This window comes from Cololabis saira, chromosome 11 (genome assembly GCF_033807715.1).
Source record: "Cololabis saira isolate AMF1-May2022 chromosome 11, fColSai1.1, whole genome shotgun sequence".
In the NCBI taxonomy this organism is placed as follows: Eukaryota; Metazoa; Chordata; class Actinopteri; order Beloniformes; family Belonidae; genus Cololabis; species Cololabis saira.
The window spans coordinates 27,114,520-27,131,269 of NC_084597.1; the positions used below are offsets into that span (position 1 = coordinate 27,114,520).

At 39.3% G+C, this 16,750-nt stretch overlaps 2 protein-coding genes across 2 annotated transcripts; one reads left to right on the top strand and one right to left on the bottom strand.

Annotated features, from left to right (window-relative positions):
• The first annotated feature begins 377 nt into the window (after positions 1 to 377).
• snx24 (sorting nexin 24) lies at positions 378 to 9,049 on the top strand. The gene is made up of 7 exons (XM_061734252.1): positions 378 to 544; positions 1,749 to 1,832; positions 6,062 to 6,166; positions 6,349 to 6,443; positions 6,576 to 6,605; positions 6,775 to 6,839; positions 6,967 to 9,049. Exons 1-7 carry the CDS (start codon positions 476 to 478, stop codon positions 7,035 to 7,037), a joined length of 519 nt encoding a protein of 172 aa, XP_061590236.1. The 5' UTR covers positions 378 to 475; the 3' UTR covers positions 7,038 to 9,049.
• Positions 7,196 to 16,638, bottom strand: ggcx (gamma-glutamyl carboxylase). The gene is made up of 15 exons (XM_061734251.1): positions 16,468 to 16,638; positions 16,017 to 16,220; positions 15,773 to 15,931; positions 14,793 to 14,958; positions 14,348 to 14,426; positions 14,134 to 14,240; positions 13,891 to 14,054; positions 13,522 to 13,799; positions 13,133 to 13,264; positions 12,704 to 12,855; positions 12,434 to 12,603; positions 12,219 to 12,349; positions 11,732 to 11,879; positions 9,832 to 10,036; positions 7,196 to 9,732 (listed from the first exon to the last, which is right to left on the bottom strand). Exons 1-15 carry the CDS (start codon positions 16,490 to 16,492, stop codon positions 9,573 to 9,575), a joined length of 2,280 nt encoding a protein of 759 aa, XP_061590235.1. The 5' UTR covers positions 16,493 to 16,638; the 3' UTR covers positions 7,196 to 9,572.
• Between the last annotated feature and the right edge of the window lie 112 nt (positions 16,639 to 16,750).

A 16,750-nucleotide genomic window follows, 5' to 3' on the forward strand; every position in this document is an offset into this window, starting at 1 on the left:
CACTGTGTGTATGTATATATATATATATATATATATATATATATATATATATATATATATATATATATATATATATATATATTATAGTGAATACATATTATTTCTGACAAATATTTAATCTTGATAAACACATTTAAATGTCTTTATTTCTGCCTTGAGCTATTTTGTTGTGTTTTAGACATGTTTTTTATTTCTTTTAGATTATGGATTAAGCTCATATTTGTTGATTGAGTCAACATGAATCAGTAAGTTAATAATCATAATAATAATAATAATAATCATAATAATAAATGTACCTTTTGACCGACATTACGGTCCGTGTCCTCCGCTCCACCAGGGGGCGTCAGTGAGGACTCATTCAGCTCATTTCAATTCTGTGATTTTTATCAGGCTGCTGCTGCGGTGTTTGTTTGTGTTTGTCTCTGAGCGCCACGGGATCAAGTTTTATCTTCAGAATCATAATAATTTGGTGAAAATGCATCCAGTACGTGTGTCGATTCCGTCGTTTCGTTCAGAAAACAACTCGATCGAGAGAGGATACACGGTAAGCTGCTCTGTCCGCCGGTTCTGCCACTGTCATCAGTTTAAATTGAGCTCTTGTGTGTGTTTTTACCCTGAAGTTGTTCATTCTGGTGCTGGACGCAGCCAGTTTGGATATGAGACAGTGTTTTCACCCAGTGTTCTTTCATGTAAAGAAATTACAGACTTCTAATTGTGAATGCAGTTAAAGAAAGCCCCTGTAGACCGGTCATTTTGGTTTAGACATTTAAAAGTCATGTTTTTAGGATGAGGTGATTTAGGGGTGGAATTTATATTAATATTTACAATTTAATTGAGAGCAAAAAATGTAGCTAAAGGTTATGAGAAATGTACAGATTTATCTTATTTGTAAAATAACCTTTTTGTGCCACTTTTCCTCATTTCTCAACTACAACTCAAACTTTTAACTTTAAACAGCACTTTTCTCTATCAGAGCCCAATACTACTACTACTACTACTGCTAATAATAATAATAATTAATAATAATAATAACAATGATAATATATTAGGGGCTAAGTGGGGGTTCAAGATAGTTTCTAATTCAGTGTCTCCTGTTTATATTAGTATTTTCCTCAAATAAGTTGGCTTCATCTTTGGAGGTCTGCTGAGTGGATAAAGCTTTGATATCAAGTATTGTTTTATTTTTTTTTTTTTTTTTTTACTTTATAAGGAAGATCATAACAGTCCTACCTTTTCGGGTCATCTGGACTGGCTCCTAAAAAGTAGAAAAGTTGATGCTTTAACAGGAGCTTCAATGTGTCCATGGATTTCCATGTTCAGTTTTCATATCTGGGTCAAAATGACAGGTTTCCACATACTTGTAAGCAGAATAACTTTCCTACATTAAGAAAAATAACTAAGGTTTTACCCCTAAAAGTTATATGAACTGTGCTGGTATTATTCATAGTTGTTACTTGGTGATGTGTGGTCATGTGTTATGTTTCCTGAGGGGAACTGGATAGCCAACTTTGCTGTCACTGAAGTTTCCTCCTTGGTGTAATGCTGGTATGAGCAGATCCAGCAGAGTGAGGAAGTAGACAAGAGCGTGATCAAGGATGTTTTACTGTGACCTCTGACAGATCACACCACAGCAGCCAGATGTTTCCTCTCAATAACTAGCTGACACCATTAATAACAGTCAAGTGCTGGCTGGATGGTATTCCTTCACAACGTAGAATTGACTTTTCTATTTTTTTCCTTTCTTTCAGGTCTTTCGAATCGACATCCTGATGAATGGGAGACTGCACACTGTTGAAAAGCGCTACAGTGAATTCCACAATTTGCACAGGATGGTGAGATGTGATGCCTCTCCTCATTTTATCATCTTTGGGTGATTCAGACTCAAGTCCACAACTTCTGCCTTTTAATACGTGGGGGAAAAAAGGCATTCCCCCCTCAAATTCAGGAGTATTATGACACTTGAGTGTTAAATTATGTAATGTGCTGGAAGTTTTAGGCAACTCATCAGTAAGTTAAAGTTCGTTCAAACCCGTTTGAATGATTCAGTCCTTTTAACCTTACTCAATTTGCTGGGTGTATAATAACTGCTGTACAAAATACAGAAGTGAGAAATAAAGAGAAAGAGGGAAATGATTAGTCCCTGCAGGGACTAATAATATGTGCTTCATGGTGGCTAACTCTGTTAACCATACTGATGTGTTTGGGGTTTCAGCTTTACAGATGAGTTCCTCTCTCCATCCTGCTCATTAATCCACATTTTGTCTGAATGCAGCTCTGCTAGTTTCTAAATGCTGTGCAGAGGGCAAGGGTCAAATTAATTATGGCTGAAAGATGTTTAACTGCTCCATGCGGAGGTATTGAATATATTATAAATAAATGTTGTATAAGTGCAAAAACCTTCCCTCTCTTGCAGAGCCGGATTAACGCAAAGGCAAACTAAGCATGTGCCTAGGGCCCAGACAGGGGGACAAAAAAAAAAAATTTCTTTTTTTTTTTTTTTTGTCTGCACACATATTAATGGTTGATAACATGCCGGTAAAAACCCAAGGCATATATATATGTACATTATATTTAGTATACATACATACATACATACATATATATATATACGCATACATACGCACAGGGCCGCCGCAAGGGATGTGCGAACCGTGCCTCGCGCCCCAAGGGGCCTGGCGCTATGGGGCGTTTTTTTTTTTTCCCAAATTTTTTTTTTTTTTTTTTTTTTTTTTCCTTTTTCCTTTTTTCCCTTATAAATATCAACAGTCACGTTCCATTACAGACCTAAATATGTACTAGTCTGTGCATATCAATAAATATATGTGCAATGATGCGCGTGTCTGTTGTTCAATACAACTGATCAGACCAAGCGCAGACACAAGCTGCTCTGATCCAGACGGTGGAGTTGGAACAAACTGTCACACAATGTCGAGAGAACGAGACAGATTCAGGAAATTTCCATCAGGGGATGAAAAACGAAAGAAAATGGAAGAGTTTAATGCCTCTATGAAAGGCACGTTTGATAAATTTGTTACAAAAATCACCGATCCGCCCGGGTCTCAAGCAGCCGTGGGGCCCCGCGTCGAGGCAAGAGATGATGATGAGGCAGGGGAAGGTATCCAGTATTTTGCTAATTGGAGAGTTAAAAATTGCGCATATAGACACCCGATCCGACCCGAAAAACCCAAAAATTTTGCCCCCCTAGCCATTTCACACAGGGCCTCGCAAATCTCCCAGACGGCTCTGCATACGCATACACATACATACACATACACATACAGACATACATACTACAGCACACTTTGTCTTACTGCAAATTTTATTGGTCTTTGTAGATTTGACTTCTTATTTAACTATTCAATTTAATCAACACATTTAATTAAGATTTTCTGCAAAATGCTCACAATCGATAAGATAAGGATAATTTAATAGCATTTAATAGAGCGTTGTAATAACGTATAAATAATACAAATCTAAAAATAGTCTGATAGACTGTTTAATATACAACACATGACTTATTTTGGAATACAAAGAACCAACTTGACTATGACTATGCTATGTAAAATGTGAATTAAGTTTTATTAGTAACTTTGGTAAGTTTAAGATTTCATAAATAACATCGATGGAGGGGGGCCCAAAAATTACAGTCTGCCTAGTGTAGTCCATTTATTTAATCCGGCTCTGCTCTCTTGAGGTCTTTGTGTGAATTCTCAAGTTGAGCCGCTCAGAGATGGGTGTTCAAACTACTAAGCTTAAGATATTGTTCCTTATTTTCAAGTGTCTGTTGTGACCTTAAGAGACCGTATTGTGATCAATTTCTGAGTGAATACTGAAGAAGAAGTGAAATGAATAGATTAACCTACAAATTAATTCAGGATTCAGTTATTGTTGGCTTCATTTGTTGCTATGGTGCCAGTCTTTGCATTTATAGTGAATTATAAATTCTCCATAGCCTCCATGTTAGGTATTTGCTCCTCTTGGCTAAAGGAAATTGTAGACAAACCGCTGGAGAGAAATGAATGGCACACCCCTTTTTTATGGGATCATACACAGAACAAGAAATGGAGAGCAAAAATATAGAGGCAAAAATAGTCTCTTCCTTTGATGCGTTTGGAGTTCACATCACTTTGCTTTAGCATTTTGCCTACTGTTTTTAAAGGAGCAGCTCAGAGGTCATTTTATTGTTTAAGTCAATTATTATAAGTTAACTTGTGTGTCCCCAGCAAAGTACTCACGGGTTAAGTTCATCACATAAATATCTCACTCCCCTCGGTTTAGCAGATCCAAAGAACTTATTTTACTCTTTCAAGAGCCATGTTCATTCTTTTTGAAATGACATCCCAGTTTATTTATATCAGTAGTAAATACAGTGCCTTGCAAAAGTATTTGGCCCCCTTGAACTTTGTGACCTTTTGCCACATTTCAGGCTTCAAACATAAAGATATAAAACTGTAATTTTTTGTGAAGAATCAACAACAAGTGGGACACAATCATGAAGTGGAACGAAATGTATTGGATATTTCAAACTTTTTTAGCAAATAAAAAACTGAAAAAGTGGGCGTGCAAAATTATAAATTAAACTACTAATGATGATAAATGGAATCCACCTGTGTGTAATCACGTCTCCGTATAAATGCACCTGCACTGTGATCGTCTCAGAGGTCCGTTTAAAGCGCAGAGAGCATCATGAAGAACAAGGACCACACCAGGCAGGTCCCAGATACTGTTGTGGAGAAGTTTAAAGCTGGATTTGGATACGAAAAGATTTCCCAAGCTTTAAACCCAAGGAGCACTGTGCAAGTGATAATATTGAAATGGAAGGAGTATCAGACCACTGCAAATCTACCAAGACCTGGCCGTCCCTCTACACTTTCCGCTCATACAAGGAGAAGACTGATCAGAGATGCAGCCAAGAGGCCCATGATCACTCTGGATGAACTGCAGAGGTCAGGGGTCAGAGGTCACCTACAGCTGAGGTGGGAGACTCTGTCCATACGACAACAATCAGTCGTATACTGCACAATTCTGGCCTTTATGGAGGAGTGGCAATAAGAAAGACATTTCTTAAAGATATCCATACAAAGTGTCGTTTAAAGTTTGCCACAAGCCACCTGGGAGACACACCAAACATGTGGAAGAAGGTGCTCAGGTCAGATCAGACCAAAATCAAACTTTTTGGCAACAATGCAAGATGTTATGTTTGGCGTAAAAGCAACACAGCTCGTCACCCTCAACACACCATCCCCACTGTCAAACATGGTGGTGGCAGCATCATGGTTTGGGCCTGCTTTTCTTCAGCAGGGACAGGGAAGATGGTTAAAATTGATGGGAAGATGGAAGGAGCCAAATACAGGACCATTCTGGAAGAAAACCTGATGGAGTCTGCAAAAGACCTGAGACTGGGACGGAGATTTGTCTTCCAACAAGACAATGATCCAAAACATAAAGCAAAATCTACAATGGAATGGTTCACAAAAAAACATATCCAGGTGTTAGAATGGCCAAGTCAAAGTCCAGACCTGAATCCAATCGAGAATTTGTGGAACTGAACTGAAAACTGCTGTTCAAACGCTCTCCATCCAACCTCACTGAGCTCGAGCTGTTTTGCAAGGAGGAATGGGCAAAAAGTTCAGTCTCTCGATGTGCAAAACTGATAGAGACAAACCCCAAGCGACTTAGAGCTGTAATCGCAGCAAAAGGTGTCGCTACAAAGTATTAACTTAAGGGGGTGAATAATTTTGCACGCCTTATTTTTCAGTTTTTTATTTGTTAAAAAAGTTTGAAATATCCAATACATTTCGTTCCACTTTATGATTGTGTCCCACTTGTTGTTGATTCTTCACAAAAAAATTACAGTTTTATATCTTTATGTTTGAAGCCTGAAATGTGGCAAAAGGTCACAAAGTTCAAGGGGGACAAATACTTTCGCAAGGCACTGTACATGTTTAGAATGAACCTATTTTCTTGAATGTAAGTTTTAGAAACTTGGAGAAATTTTGAGACGGTCTAAGTGTTCAAATATTTTCTGACAGATTACATTTTTTTTTTTTTTTTTTTTAAGTTGAAGAAGAGCATAAAGCTGCCTGAGATGCCCTCAAAACATGTCAGAAACTGGGTTCCTAAAGTCCTGGAACAGAGGAGGCAGGGCCTGGAAATCTACCTGCAGGTAGGTTACTCTAACACCTGCTGTTATGGTCCTCAAATTAAGAATGTAAAAACATTTAAACTTTGTCCTGCATGCAGTCTTTTCTCCTTTTGAGAAATCGAAATCCAATCTGACCAAAGTAAACATTGAAACTATAGACGGGAGGTTCATGCACTTGCTGAAATTCGCCTTTGCTTTGTCAGACTATAATCATGGAGAATGAAGCCCTTCCAAAAGTATTCCTGGATTTCCTGAATATCCGTCATTTTCCGTCAGTGCCAAAAACAGAAAGCTGTGGGTGAGTTGAAACTGCAGGTTTGCTACAAAATAAGAGCAATTTGTGGCCATTTTTGTTTGTTGGAGATTTTTGTTCCCAGGGCAGAGAAAGACTATGTGGCATAACGTTTTATTTTTTTCTCTCTCTTTAAAGGTCCTTTGATACAGAATCTTTGGAATCAAAGTAATTTTGAATTTTATCATTTGTATAAATCAGCAAGTCATTATCTTGTTTTAAACTTAAGCCAGTTAAACTGTGATTGTTTGCTCTAAATTTGACCTTTGTTCAAATCAATGACTCCACCTATTTCTCCATGTACATAATACACAGCCTCTTCTCCTCTCCTTTTCAGTAAACTTTCTCATCAGCCAGTCATGCTGTTCCTCAGAGACCCGTACGTGCTGCCGTCTGACGATGGTGCGTTTATATCACAAACATCCTAAATTCATTCACGCTATCACACTTCAAAACAATAATTTATTTGAAAATGCCACATTCAGGTGAGGTATAAAACTGTTTGCGTATCATTTATCTTTACTTCCAGATACATTTTCCAATGTCGTAATTGAAGGTGTGATGCACGGAGTCTTCTACCCCGATCTCCAGCTGAGGTAGAACCACGGAGACGGAAACGAACGCAGCAAACGGCTGCTTCGCATTTTCACACCAGTTCAGGTGTGCGTTAAGAAGAACAAAACATGTTAACATAAACTGAGCCTCATTTATATCATCTACAGCATTTAACAACAAAAAAGCATTATTTATTTACTTTCTCTTTTTTTTTTTTTAAACAAAAAAAGGATATTTAATCTACATAAACCAGCACATTTTAAATCATGAACACTAACTCGCATGTTCACTAACATTAACTCAGCTATAAAATTAAACTATATGTGGAAAAAAAAAAAAAAAGGTCAGCTAAGATGTTTTGACGAGTGAAAAATAAGGTAAAAGTCAGAAAAATAAACAAAAAGAATTTGAAACATAGATAAGAGGCCCTTCTATGTGGGAATAAAAAGAAAAGGGGTTTTTGAGATTTCAGTGCGTAGTTGTAGGTTGTGAATGATTCTCAAAGCCAGAAAAGAGCTGAAATGTAGTTCTCCAGATGCTGAGGAAAAAGGGACTTTTCTTGCTTGTGAGTGACGAAGTGATGGACTGTGGTGTCGAGCTGCACGGATCATGGCCTGCAGACTGGGAGGTGCCACTCGCCTCGTTGCACTTTTGATGTGGGTTTTTAATTTGTTTTGGCCTGCAAAATTGAGTCAGCAGAGGGAGAGCAGCAGGATAATGTGGGTGGATATTTTATTGAATGCTGGGGGAGTTGACAATAACATGCCACATGTGGAAAAATAGTTTGTGAAGTGGACCTTTCTGTGACAAAGCATAAGGTGCCTGTGGGGGAAAAAAAAGTGCTGTAGTGACTGTGACATTGGTACTCGTGAGCCCCACTTGGATCTCTCAGGTGCTGGGATTGAGGTTTCAGGCAAATAGCCAGTTTAAAACAAAACTGCAACACATTTAAAAATGTGGCTTAACCTGAAGTTGATGACACATTTAACTAAAATTGGGCATGATTCCAGCTGCTAAAGTATAAGCAAACACTCTCACTACAGATCCTGTCGCTATTGCCAAAATCTTATCCCTGATTCCCTGAGACCATTGAGGATTTATGGAACCCCAATGTCACATAATAAACTTGCTGCATTTCCATAAGTTTTGAACATAATTGTCCCTCCTGTCTTTCCAACTATATAACACTGATGTTGTCCTAGTTTGCACTTGAGGACGGATGCAAAAAAACCAACTCTTCGGGTTCTGCACCATGTTGGTGGAAAGAGGCGTTTCTGAAATCTGAGCTGACAGACATAGTTCATCAGTAGTTTTCATTGTTATTGTATGCATATGCAAACTTATTTGCATAGAGGAAATAGAGAAATCAAGTAAAATATCTGAATTTTAATGTAATCAAAAAGGGAAATGCACACAAAAGGTTTATATAAATGTAGGCACAAGTAGATTATCACTCAAGTTTTACTTTTTACATGGAACTAAAGATCGTGCTCATTTCTGTTTTTGTAGACCAGCATCTAATACTAACACTAGGTGTATAATATCTGAAGTATGTAAAGGGAGCTTTATGTGACTGAAAAGACACTCAGCCAGTAAAATATGGTGCAATATGGATTATGACCCAACTAGTCTTTGTTTTTCCTTGTGAATCAACTAAATCTGTGAAATTACAAAGAATCTCAAACTGTCAACAATTTAATTTACTTTGTGAAATGTTGTTTCATGTGATTTGTTTTTAAACAGTCATTTCTCTGAAATGACTTTTTAGAGGCTTTTATATGACAGGACCTTGACTACATGTCACTGTTCATAACATGAAGTCGAATGGTGAACCTCAACTAAACAAATCATGGCTTTATGTATTCAAAATGTTAATCATTTCCTAAAGGTTCATTGTAACAACTTGCATGCATTTATATCAAACATTTTGCTCCGATTGTATGAAGTGTTGTTTCTGTGCCAAAATGTCAAACTACAGTGAACACTGAGCTACTGTAGCACTTTAACATGAATGATGTGAAAAATACTGACACAATAAAATTTGAGATTTGTTGAGACGAGTTGATTTTGATTAAATAAAAATTCAAATTTATTACAACTATTAGAAAGTAAATAGAAAAGGTTGGCAGATTAGCTAACAGCTGTTTACCAATAGCTTGCTGTGTTTCTCACAAAAACAATAAAATCACAACAGTTAATTATTTAAAAAAAGGATTAATTAACTGTAAAATGTCCCACTGGAATATAAAACTCAGTCACATCTTTTAATCTGTTTCACATCATCCTTTAAAAAGAAAAAAAAAGAAATGGGGCAGATCAGCTATCAAGTTCACTTACAGAATTCTGGTTTTACTGCAGCTCTCCAATGTCTTCTTAGTCATTACCAATAAGAAAATGACTACATTTGGAGGATCTAAAAAAATGTAAAAACATGGATTCTCAAATTCTCTCTCTCATTCCTGGGCAGTAAAACCCCAGAGCTGTAACAGTCCAGTAGTAGCACACACTGACTGAAGCGTGTGATTCAGCACCTGTAGTTACGTAATCACCAGCATTTAAGATGCTTCTGTCACGATTACTTTAAAGCTCTCCGTGACCGACTTCATCTTTGAGCCTCTCATCCTGGTTGGCTTCCGCTTGAGGTTCTTTCATGTTGGCAAAGGTGACTTCTCTTGTCAGTTGCTCAAGAGGAGGGAGGCCTACGGCCAGGTTTCGCAACGCGATGGCGGTCATCAAAAATCTACAATACAAGAGGGACACAGTTAATGACATTCATTATGCACCTTCTGTGATAAGGCAACAGACCTTGGCTGTCGCCACCATGTCAGGAAACACTCACCCTCTCCGTATTGTATAGTACTTTTTCACAGCGAAACGTTCCAGTCGCTCCAGCACCCCAGCCTCCCTGCGTTTCTTCACCTCCTTAATCCGGCGCTGCCTCTTCAGGAACAAGCGCACAATGGGGTCGGTGGCGCTGACCTCGGCTCCTTCGTCGTCATCTGCAGCAATAAGAGGCTGCAGCTCTGGAGGAAGGGGCTCAGTCTCTGTGGGGTCAGACTAACTGGTTAGCGTGCGATGAACAGAGCTTTTTAGCAAAGAGATTAACACAGTTCAATGACATGACGGGAGTCATGTTATCAATATCAGATTCTTACACATGTTTTCTTTCTAGCGTGTCACAGTAAATGGATAGTTCAGACAAAAAAAATATTTGGATTTACATATCAGTAAAACATTATCTAAAGTCTGGGCAGCAGGGTTGGGGATGGTCAGCACTGTTGCCTCACAGCCAGAAGCGTCCTGGATCAAATTCAGGCTGCAGTCTTACTGTGTGAAGTTTGTAGTATTTACGTGGCTTTTCTAAAAATAAAGAACCATCCAGACCGTTATCAGAAACAAAGTCAAGAGCCAGGATCTGTGGGCGGTATGGTGTCGCATCAGTGCCTTTACACTCCTGGGATGGCCGTTTTAATGCAGAAAAGTACATTCAGATTGTGAGAAACATGTCTTGTGTTTCCAGGGATTTCCAAGTGTTTGCAAACGTGGGGATGCAAAACCACATTCTGTACCCATTACAAAGATATGGCTGAAGGGTACAGATACTGGCCTGCCTGACTCATCTTAAAACAACAGCAAAAAATAAATAAAAAAAGATATGTGGGTTCATAGCGTTAGTAAAAAAAAAAAAAAAAAGTGTGTACATTTTTTATGTGTTGTGTGTTTTTTATATGTCGTGTTTGACTGTTTATTTCACTGTGATTGTATGTGTTTGACACTTTGTGCTGCCTCTTGGCCAGGTCATCATTGTACATGAGAAACTGTTCTCAATTGACTTACCTGGTTAAATAAATAATAAAAATTCTGATTTGGCACTATGGATAAAATAAAAAAGACTATTAAAACAAAACCACATAAAATCTGAAAATAAATTAAATTAGTCTTCAAGCTCAGTCTTAAACAGAGAAGGGTTAAGTATTTTCCATCCAGACAAACTTCTGTTTCCAGAAAGAGAAAGGGGAGTTTGATGGCTGAACAGCTCGGCATGCCATTCTGGACTCCACACTCATCAAATATGAATACTTGATAAAGACCTGGGGCCTCATTTATCAACCGTGTGTAGAAAAGGTTCTAAATTCTGTTGTAGGAATTAAATTTAGAATGTGTGTAAGTACAAAAAAATCTGAATTTATCAAATGTGCGGACACGGGTCGTACGCACACTAGTAAGTAGTCAGTGATGATAGATCCCACCTGTTCTTAACTGCCGTGATCGTGCATGGTAAAGCTTGCGTGCGCACAAAACAGGGCTTGAAAGATGCGCACGCCACCTTCTACGCAAAGGTTGGGATTTAAAAAAAAATAAAAATAACGGGAAAATGTGCTTATCTTTACGCAAACTTTGATCCTAGCGCGCAAACATTTTGAAGATATGGGGAACTGGCGGCGCAGACGGTGAGGTGGTGAGATTCATGTCATACTTTTAATGTCATCACATATCAGACTTATAATATAATAACGCTGATCGTTCCCAGCAGAGCATCGACCTCAACACTGGGTCACTATATGAAGTAACAAATCTTCAGTTCTTCCAGAAACTTCCAACAACTACCGTAACCTTCTTGTCGGGTTTATCAAGAATTGACAAACTGAACAGGTGTGCCTGGTGCCAACCTGGGGACATTTGAACTTTTCAGAGCATAATTTTTAAAATAAATCTTCCTCGCCAACAACGTGCATCACCTGTCCCATTGCGAACGCGCTCCTGCAGCTCCAACAGCTTGGTGAAGTTTTCCTGTAGCGCTGCTTCTGTGGTGTTGACGTAGACATACATGTAGCAAGACGGGACCTCGGACACAGTGTAGACCTTATGGTAAGCCCCAGCCGGCACCTGCACCCATCCACACGAAGGCTCATCATTTCTTGGACGTTACAGAGCCATACTGCATGAGTGTTACTTCATCATTTTAATTTAACTAATGTTCATCGTTTTTTATCCCCAATATTTTTCTTTAGCTATTTCCTTAATGTTTTTGCTTTTTTCAACCTCCCAGTCAATGCCTAACTGCAGTTCCAGATGTTTTTTTTGTTATCAAGGGACCTTGCAAATGTCATCAAAAGAAGAAATTGCCTAGTTTCAGAAACGTGTGCAGAAGATTTTATCTTACTACACAATTTTCAGCTGGTAGAAGTTTAGTAGAAAGCTAACTGTGATTTTGTGTAGCCGTACCTTTATCTGCTCGCCAGGCTTCAGCGTGTAGTTACTTTTCTCTTCCACTACCTCAACATTCACGTGGCCCTGTAACACGTGGATACTGGTGTTGCCTAGATCTTCACTCACAAAGTTTTCCAAGTGGAGACCTGAAAAGTAACGTGCTGTCCGTTAGCACACATGCAGCCACTCTCTCCATGCAAAAGAAAAAATTTAAAAAAGAGATTTGTGACCTGGGAAATCAGCAATGAAAACGATCTCCGTTTGATTGTCTAAACTGCTCTCAATCTCCTGGAACTTGGTCCTCCAGGGTGAGAGGTCCACCAACAGCGGCATCAGCCACGGATTTGGTTTGAAAGGCGACCACTCAGCCTTCACGATGTCCACACGAGGATCGAATATCCTTCGAGATGAGCAAAACAAAAAAAACATCACTACTCACATTCTTACTCCGTTGCAGTTTTGGAAACATCTTTTCATCTGAATCAAAATGCTCCCCAAACCTTTGCTGGAAGCGCTCATTGATGGACACCCAGATATCAAAGTAGATTTCAGGATCAGAGATGTTGTAGCGTGGCAGCAAGCTGTTGAGGCATGTAGAATACTGCTTCAGCATGTCCCCATGATCTTTCCAGCGACGGCTCTGCGTGAACACCTGCAACACACAGTCGGGACTCGGGATTATTTGACATTTCTTTGTAAATGAGCTTGAGTTAAAATTAAGAGGGGGAGAAACTATTCATCAGCTTTTAGGTGGGTAGTAGTTGTCATATGAATGCTGGGACCCAAGGTTTTCCAGATGTAAGTTTGAACTGTAACATCAGAAAGTCTCTACCTGTTAGTGGGACTAATGCTTTAGCTGATGAGAAAGCAGCAAACATACCTTTAGCCAGAATAAACAGCAACACATCTGTGTTTTCCCAGTAACTCACCCCAGGGTTCAGATATCCAATTTCACCAGTTTTTCCATCTTTGTAGGTGATCTTAACGTGCTGATGGCTGCGGGAGTGAACCATCATGTCCCACGAGTAGCCATACAGGCCATTGGTCCAGTTATTGTAGCCCTGCCCAAAAACAAGCTACTGTGAAAATTTCATCAACATCACAGTTTTCATTGGCACCCAATGACAAATGTCCACTATTATCAGACTTTCACCTCACTACAGGTGACACCAGTCTGAGCGGCTGTTTTTTTGTAGCACAATGATTGACTGATTAAGCAACCACGGCTCAACCAACGCGGGTAGAGTTTGAGTTTGAGTTTGCAAAGTACAATCTCACTCAACAGAAGATATAACCATGCAAAAAGAGTAAGATATACCTGCGTGATGAAGTGGGAGTATGGCATGAAAAACTGTTCAATTATGTAGAGAATTGTAAAAATGGCTCCCAGCTTGTGTTTGAATCTCAGTTTGGAAGCAGCGGCCGGGCTCTCCTGCCGTTCAGTGCGGTAAACGCAGGAAGTGCTTTGCTGTGGCCCCGCTGCAGTCAGTGGCAGGATTCTGCTGAGGAATGATGGGAAACGGGCAAAGAATCTCCTTGGCCAATCAGGATAGCAGAAGATAGGACTGGTGGCTAGCATCGTGTAGGAAAACATCCCTGAGGAGGAGTCATGTTCTCAATCAGATTCAGGTAAAAATGACATTACATGAGTAGATATCAACAAGGAGAAGTAAGACTGTGCACTAACCGATGCTGAAGAGCTGAGAGTTCATGCAGTGGAAGTATGAGACAAAGAAAATCCCGTAAGGTCGTGTGGTGTCAAAAAACAGCAGATACCCAGCTGTCAGATCCAGAATAAGTCCACCTCCATGCACTACAAGCAGATTCACTAACTCCACAGGGAGAATCACTCTGGAAAATAAAACATGGGAACAACTCCGTCAGCGAGCTGAGATACAACGTGATTAAAAGTTGCTAAAATAACACCCACCTGAAAGGATCAAAAAGCCAGTGATGTGCCAGGTACGACATTGAGTATCCCTCCACCCAATCAGCATCCAGCTTTTTGATTCCAGCAATGAAGTAGACTATAAATATCTGTGGATCAGGGATATGGACATCTTTAAATCACCCGTTCTCACAATATTTCAGTGACTGACTCCCAGCTATAAAATAAACAAGAATCACTGACAAATGACACAAACCTGCGTCCTCAGTAAGGTGTAATTCCAAAGAGGGACGTGAGCATTTCTTATAGACGGTCTTCGTAGTCCATCCACTGACCTACAAATATTTACAGGCATTAATCAGAATCAGAAATCAGAAAAGGGTTTATTGCCAAGTTTTCACACGAGGAATTTGTTTTGGGGATTGGTGCAACACAATACAAATATAAAAACAAATATATAAGAGATAAAATAAAATGAAATGTATAAACAATAAAAAGTATAAACAGTAAAATAAAATGTAGACCAGAAATGTACAAAATGAGGTTTTAAAGTGCCGGGTGAGTCTGTACAAAAGTGACTTAGGAACTTAGGATAGGTAAAAAGTATAGACAGAAATGTACAATGAGGTTTGTAAAGTGCCGGATATGAGTCTAAGAAAGCACGCAAAAGCATGCAGTCAAGCCGACAGGCTTCAGCTCACCAGTATCTGTTGCCTTCCATGAGCGTGAGCTGAAATCCAATGAGACCGTAGAGGTACGAGTGATTGTTCCAGGCTGTTTTATCCAGAAAGAAAATGTACCAGTATGTCGAGATGAACATAAGGCAAGAAAGGCGGTAGAAGCAACCAAGCATGATGCCCAGGGAACCTTCAATTAAAAGCAAATAAAATACTTCAGTTAAAGAGATTAATCTAATTAATATAATCTAATTAAAAATAGTTTAAAACACATCATGATTAGTAAATACCAACAAGATTAATGGATAAGATGCAAGAGAGAGAATGATGGAATTATGCAGGTAATAACTACTGATCTTTTTGTCCTTGTTTTAATCAGGACTATTTACTATTTATTTTTCCTTTTTTCTTTTCTTACTGGTTCTTTGTTGTTACATATATTTTTCTTTTTGTGTTTTGTTGTTTGCTTCTTTTTTGGGTGGAAATGCTAGAAAGCATTTGTTGTAGAAAGTTTAAATAATAATAATGTGAAGGTTAAAAGGGTAGGCATTTATAAGCTCAGAGCTTCAGCCTACTCCTTTTCGATCCAAATGATTATACGACATGTTATGAATGAGTGTACCATACTGAGCACATGATCGAGATAAATAAATAAATAAAATATTTTGTTATTTCAATAAGTAACACGTAATCTGCACACAGGTGTTTGGTCCTTAGCTAAGAGGCTACAAAAAATAAGAATTGAGCAATTGTAATATTTCATTGCTGCAAACATTGTCAGTATACTCATCTTTTTGCTTCCAAGTAATAATTTCACTTGTATTGCACAACTTGCTTGGCTTAGGGGAAACATATAAGAGGGAATATTACAGGACTGTTATGTGTAACAGTCCAGCACCCCCACAGACACTGTCCTGTAAAAGTTCTGCATCCATTCTTGAGTAAGCAGCGACAAACTATGAGGTGTGACTCTTCCAACAAATCTATATCATATGGTAACCCACCGAGGAACATTACCACGTACACCAGGTACATCCAGTCCAGCGGCAGTGGCTGTAAGAAGTTGAAGAGAGGAAAACGGCACACCGGGGCCCCATCTAGATACTTGTAGTCCAGGTGACTGAGACCACGTTCCTGTGTGACATCAATGGCCATGAGCAGACCTGCACACAGAAAAAAAACCAATGTTGAAAACTGGCACTTCTTTGCAACAGGTTCACATTCACAAAGCCAAAGGCATTAATTTACCAAACAAGCAGCGAAAGATGCCCAGAGATGCAGGGTCAGTGGGGCGGTTCAGGAGGGTCACCAGGTTCTGCCAGGAGCTCAGGTCCTCCTTCCTGAACCCAAAGATCCTCTCCATCCTGCTTTGGGTCTGTGTTTCTTCTGTTTTAGGAGCTGCTGCATCTTTCTTTGCAGTTTGTTCTTCTCCATCACTGCCAACAAGAGCACCTAGATAATCGTAAATAAAACACAAAGTTGTATTCATGACTAAAAGTAAGACACTGTGTGCTAAACACGACGAGTGCTTTATTTTAAAGTAAATCCCTGCATGGTTGAGACAAAGTCCAGTTCATATTTGTACATGGAGCAACACTGTGGCTTAGCTAACAGTTTGTTAAATGCTGGTCTAACTGGTAATTACAGTAAAACAACCTGACGACGCCTCCTTTTTTGCCACTGCTGACAATAACCTCACCTGCTAATGCGTCTCTCGACTCCATTATACAGAAAAGACAAGACTTTCTAGACCAGGGGGAGTCTTTTCTCTGCTCTCCCCGTCCCAGGTGGAGGTGTCCTGAGTGGGCGAAAGAGACGGACACAGTTTACGTGTCACTGCACCACACACACTCTCTGCTGCAAACACACACACACATCTGGGAGGGCGGAGGAGGAGGATTCAGCGCGGGATTGGAATGTTGGAAAACAGATACTCGTTTCTTATTGGCTAATTCCTCCTGTGGCCACGCCCCCGTGATGTC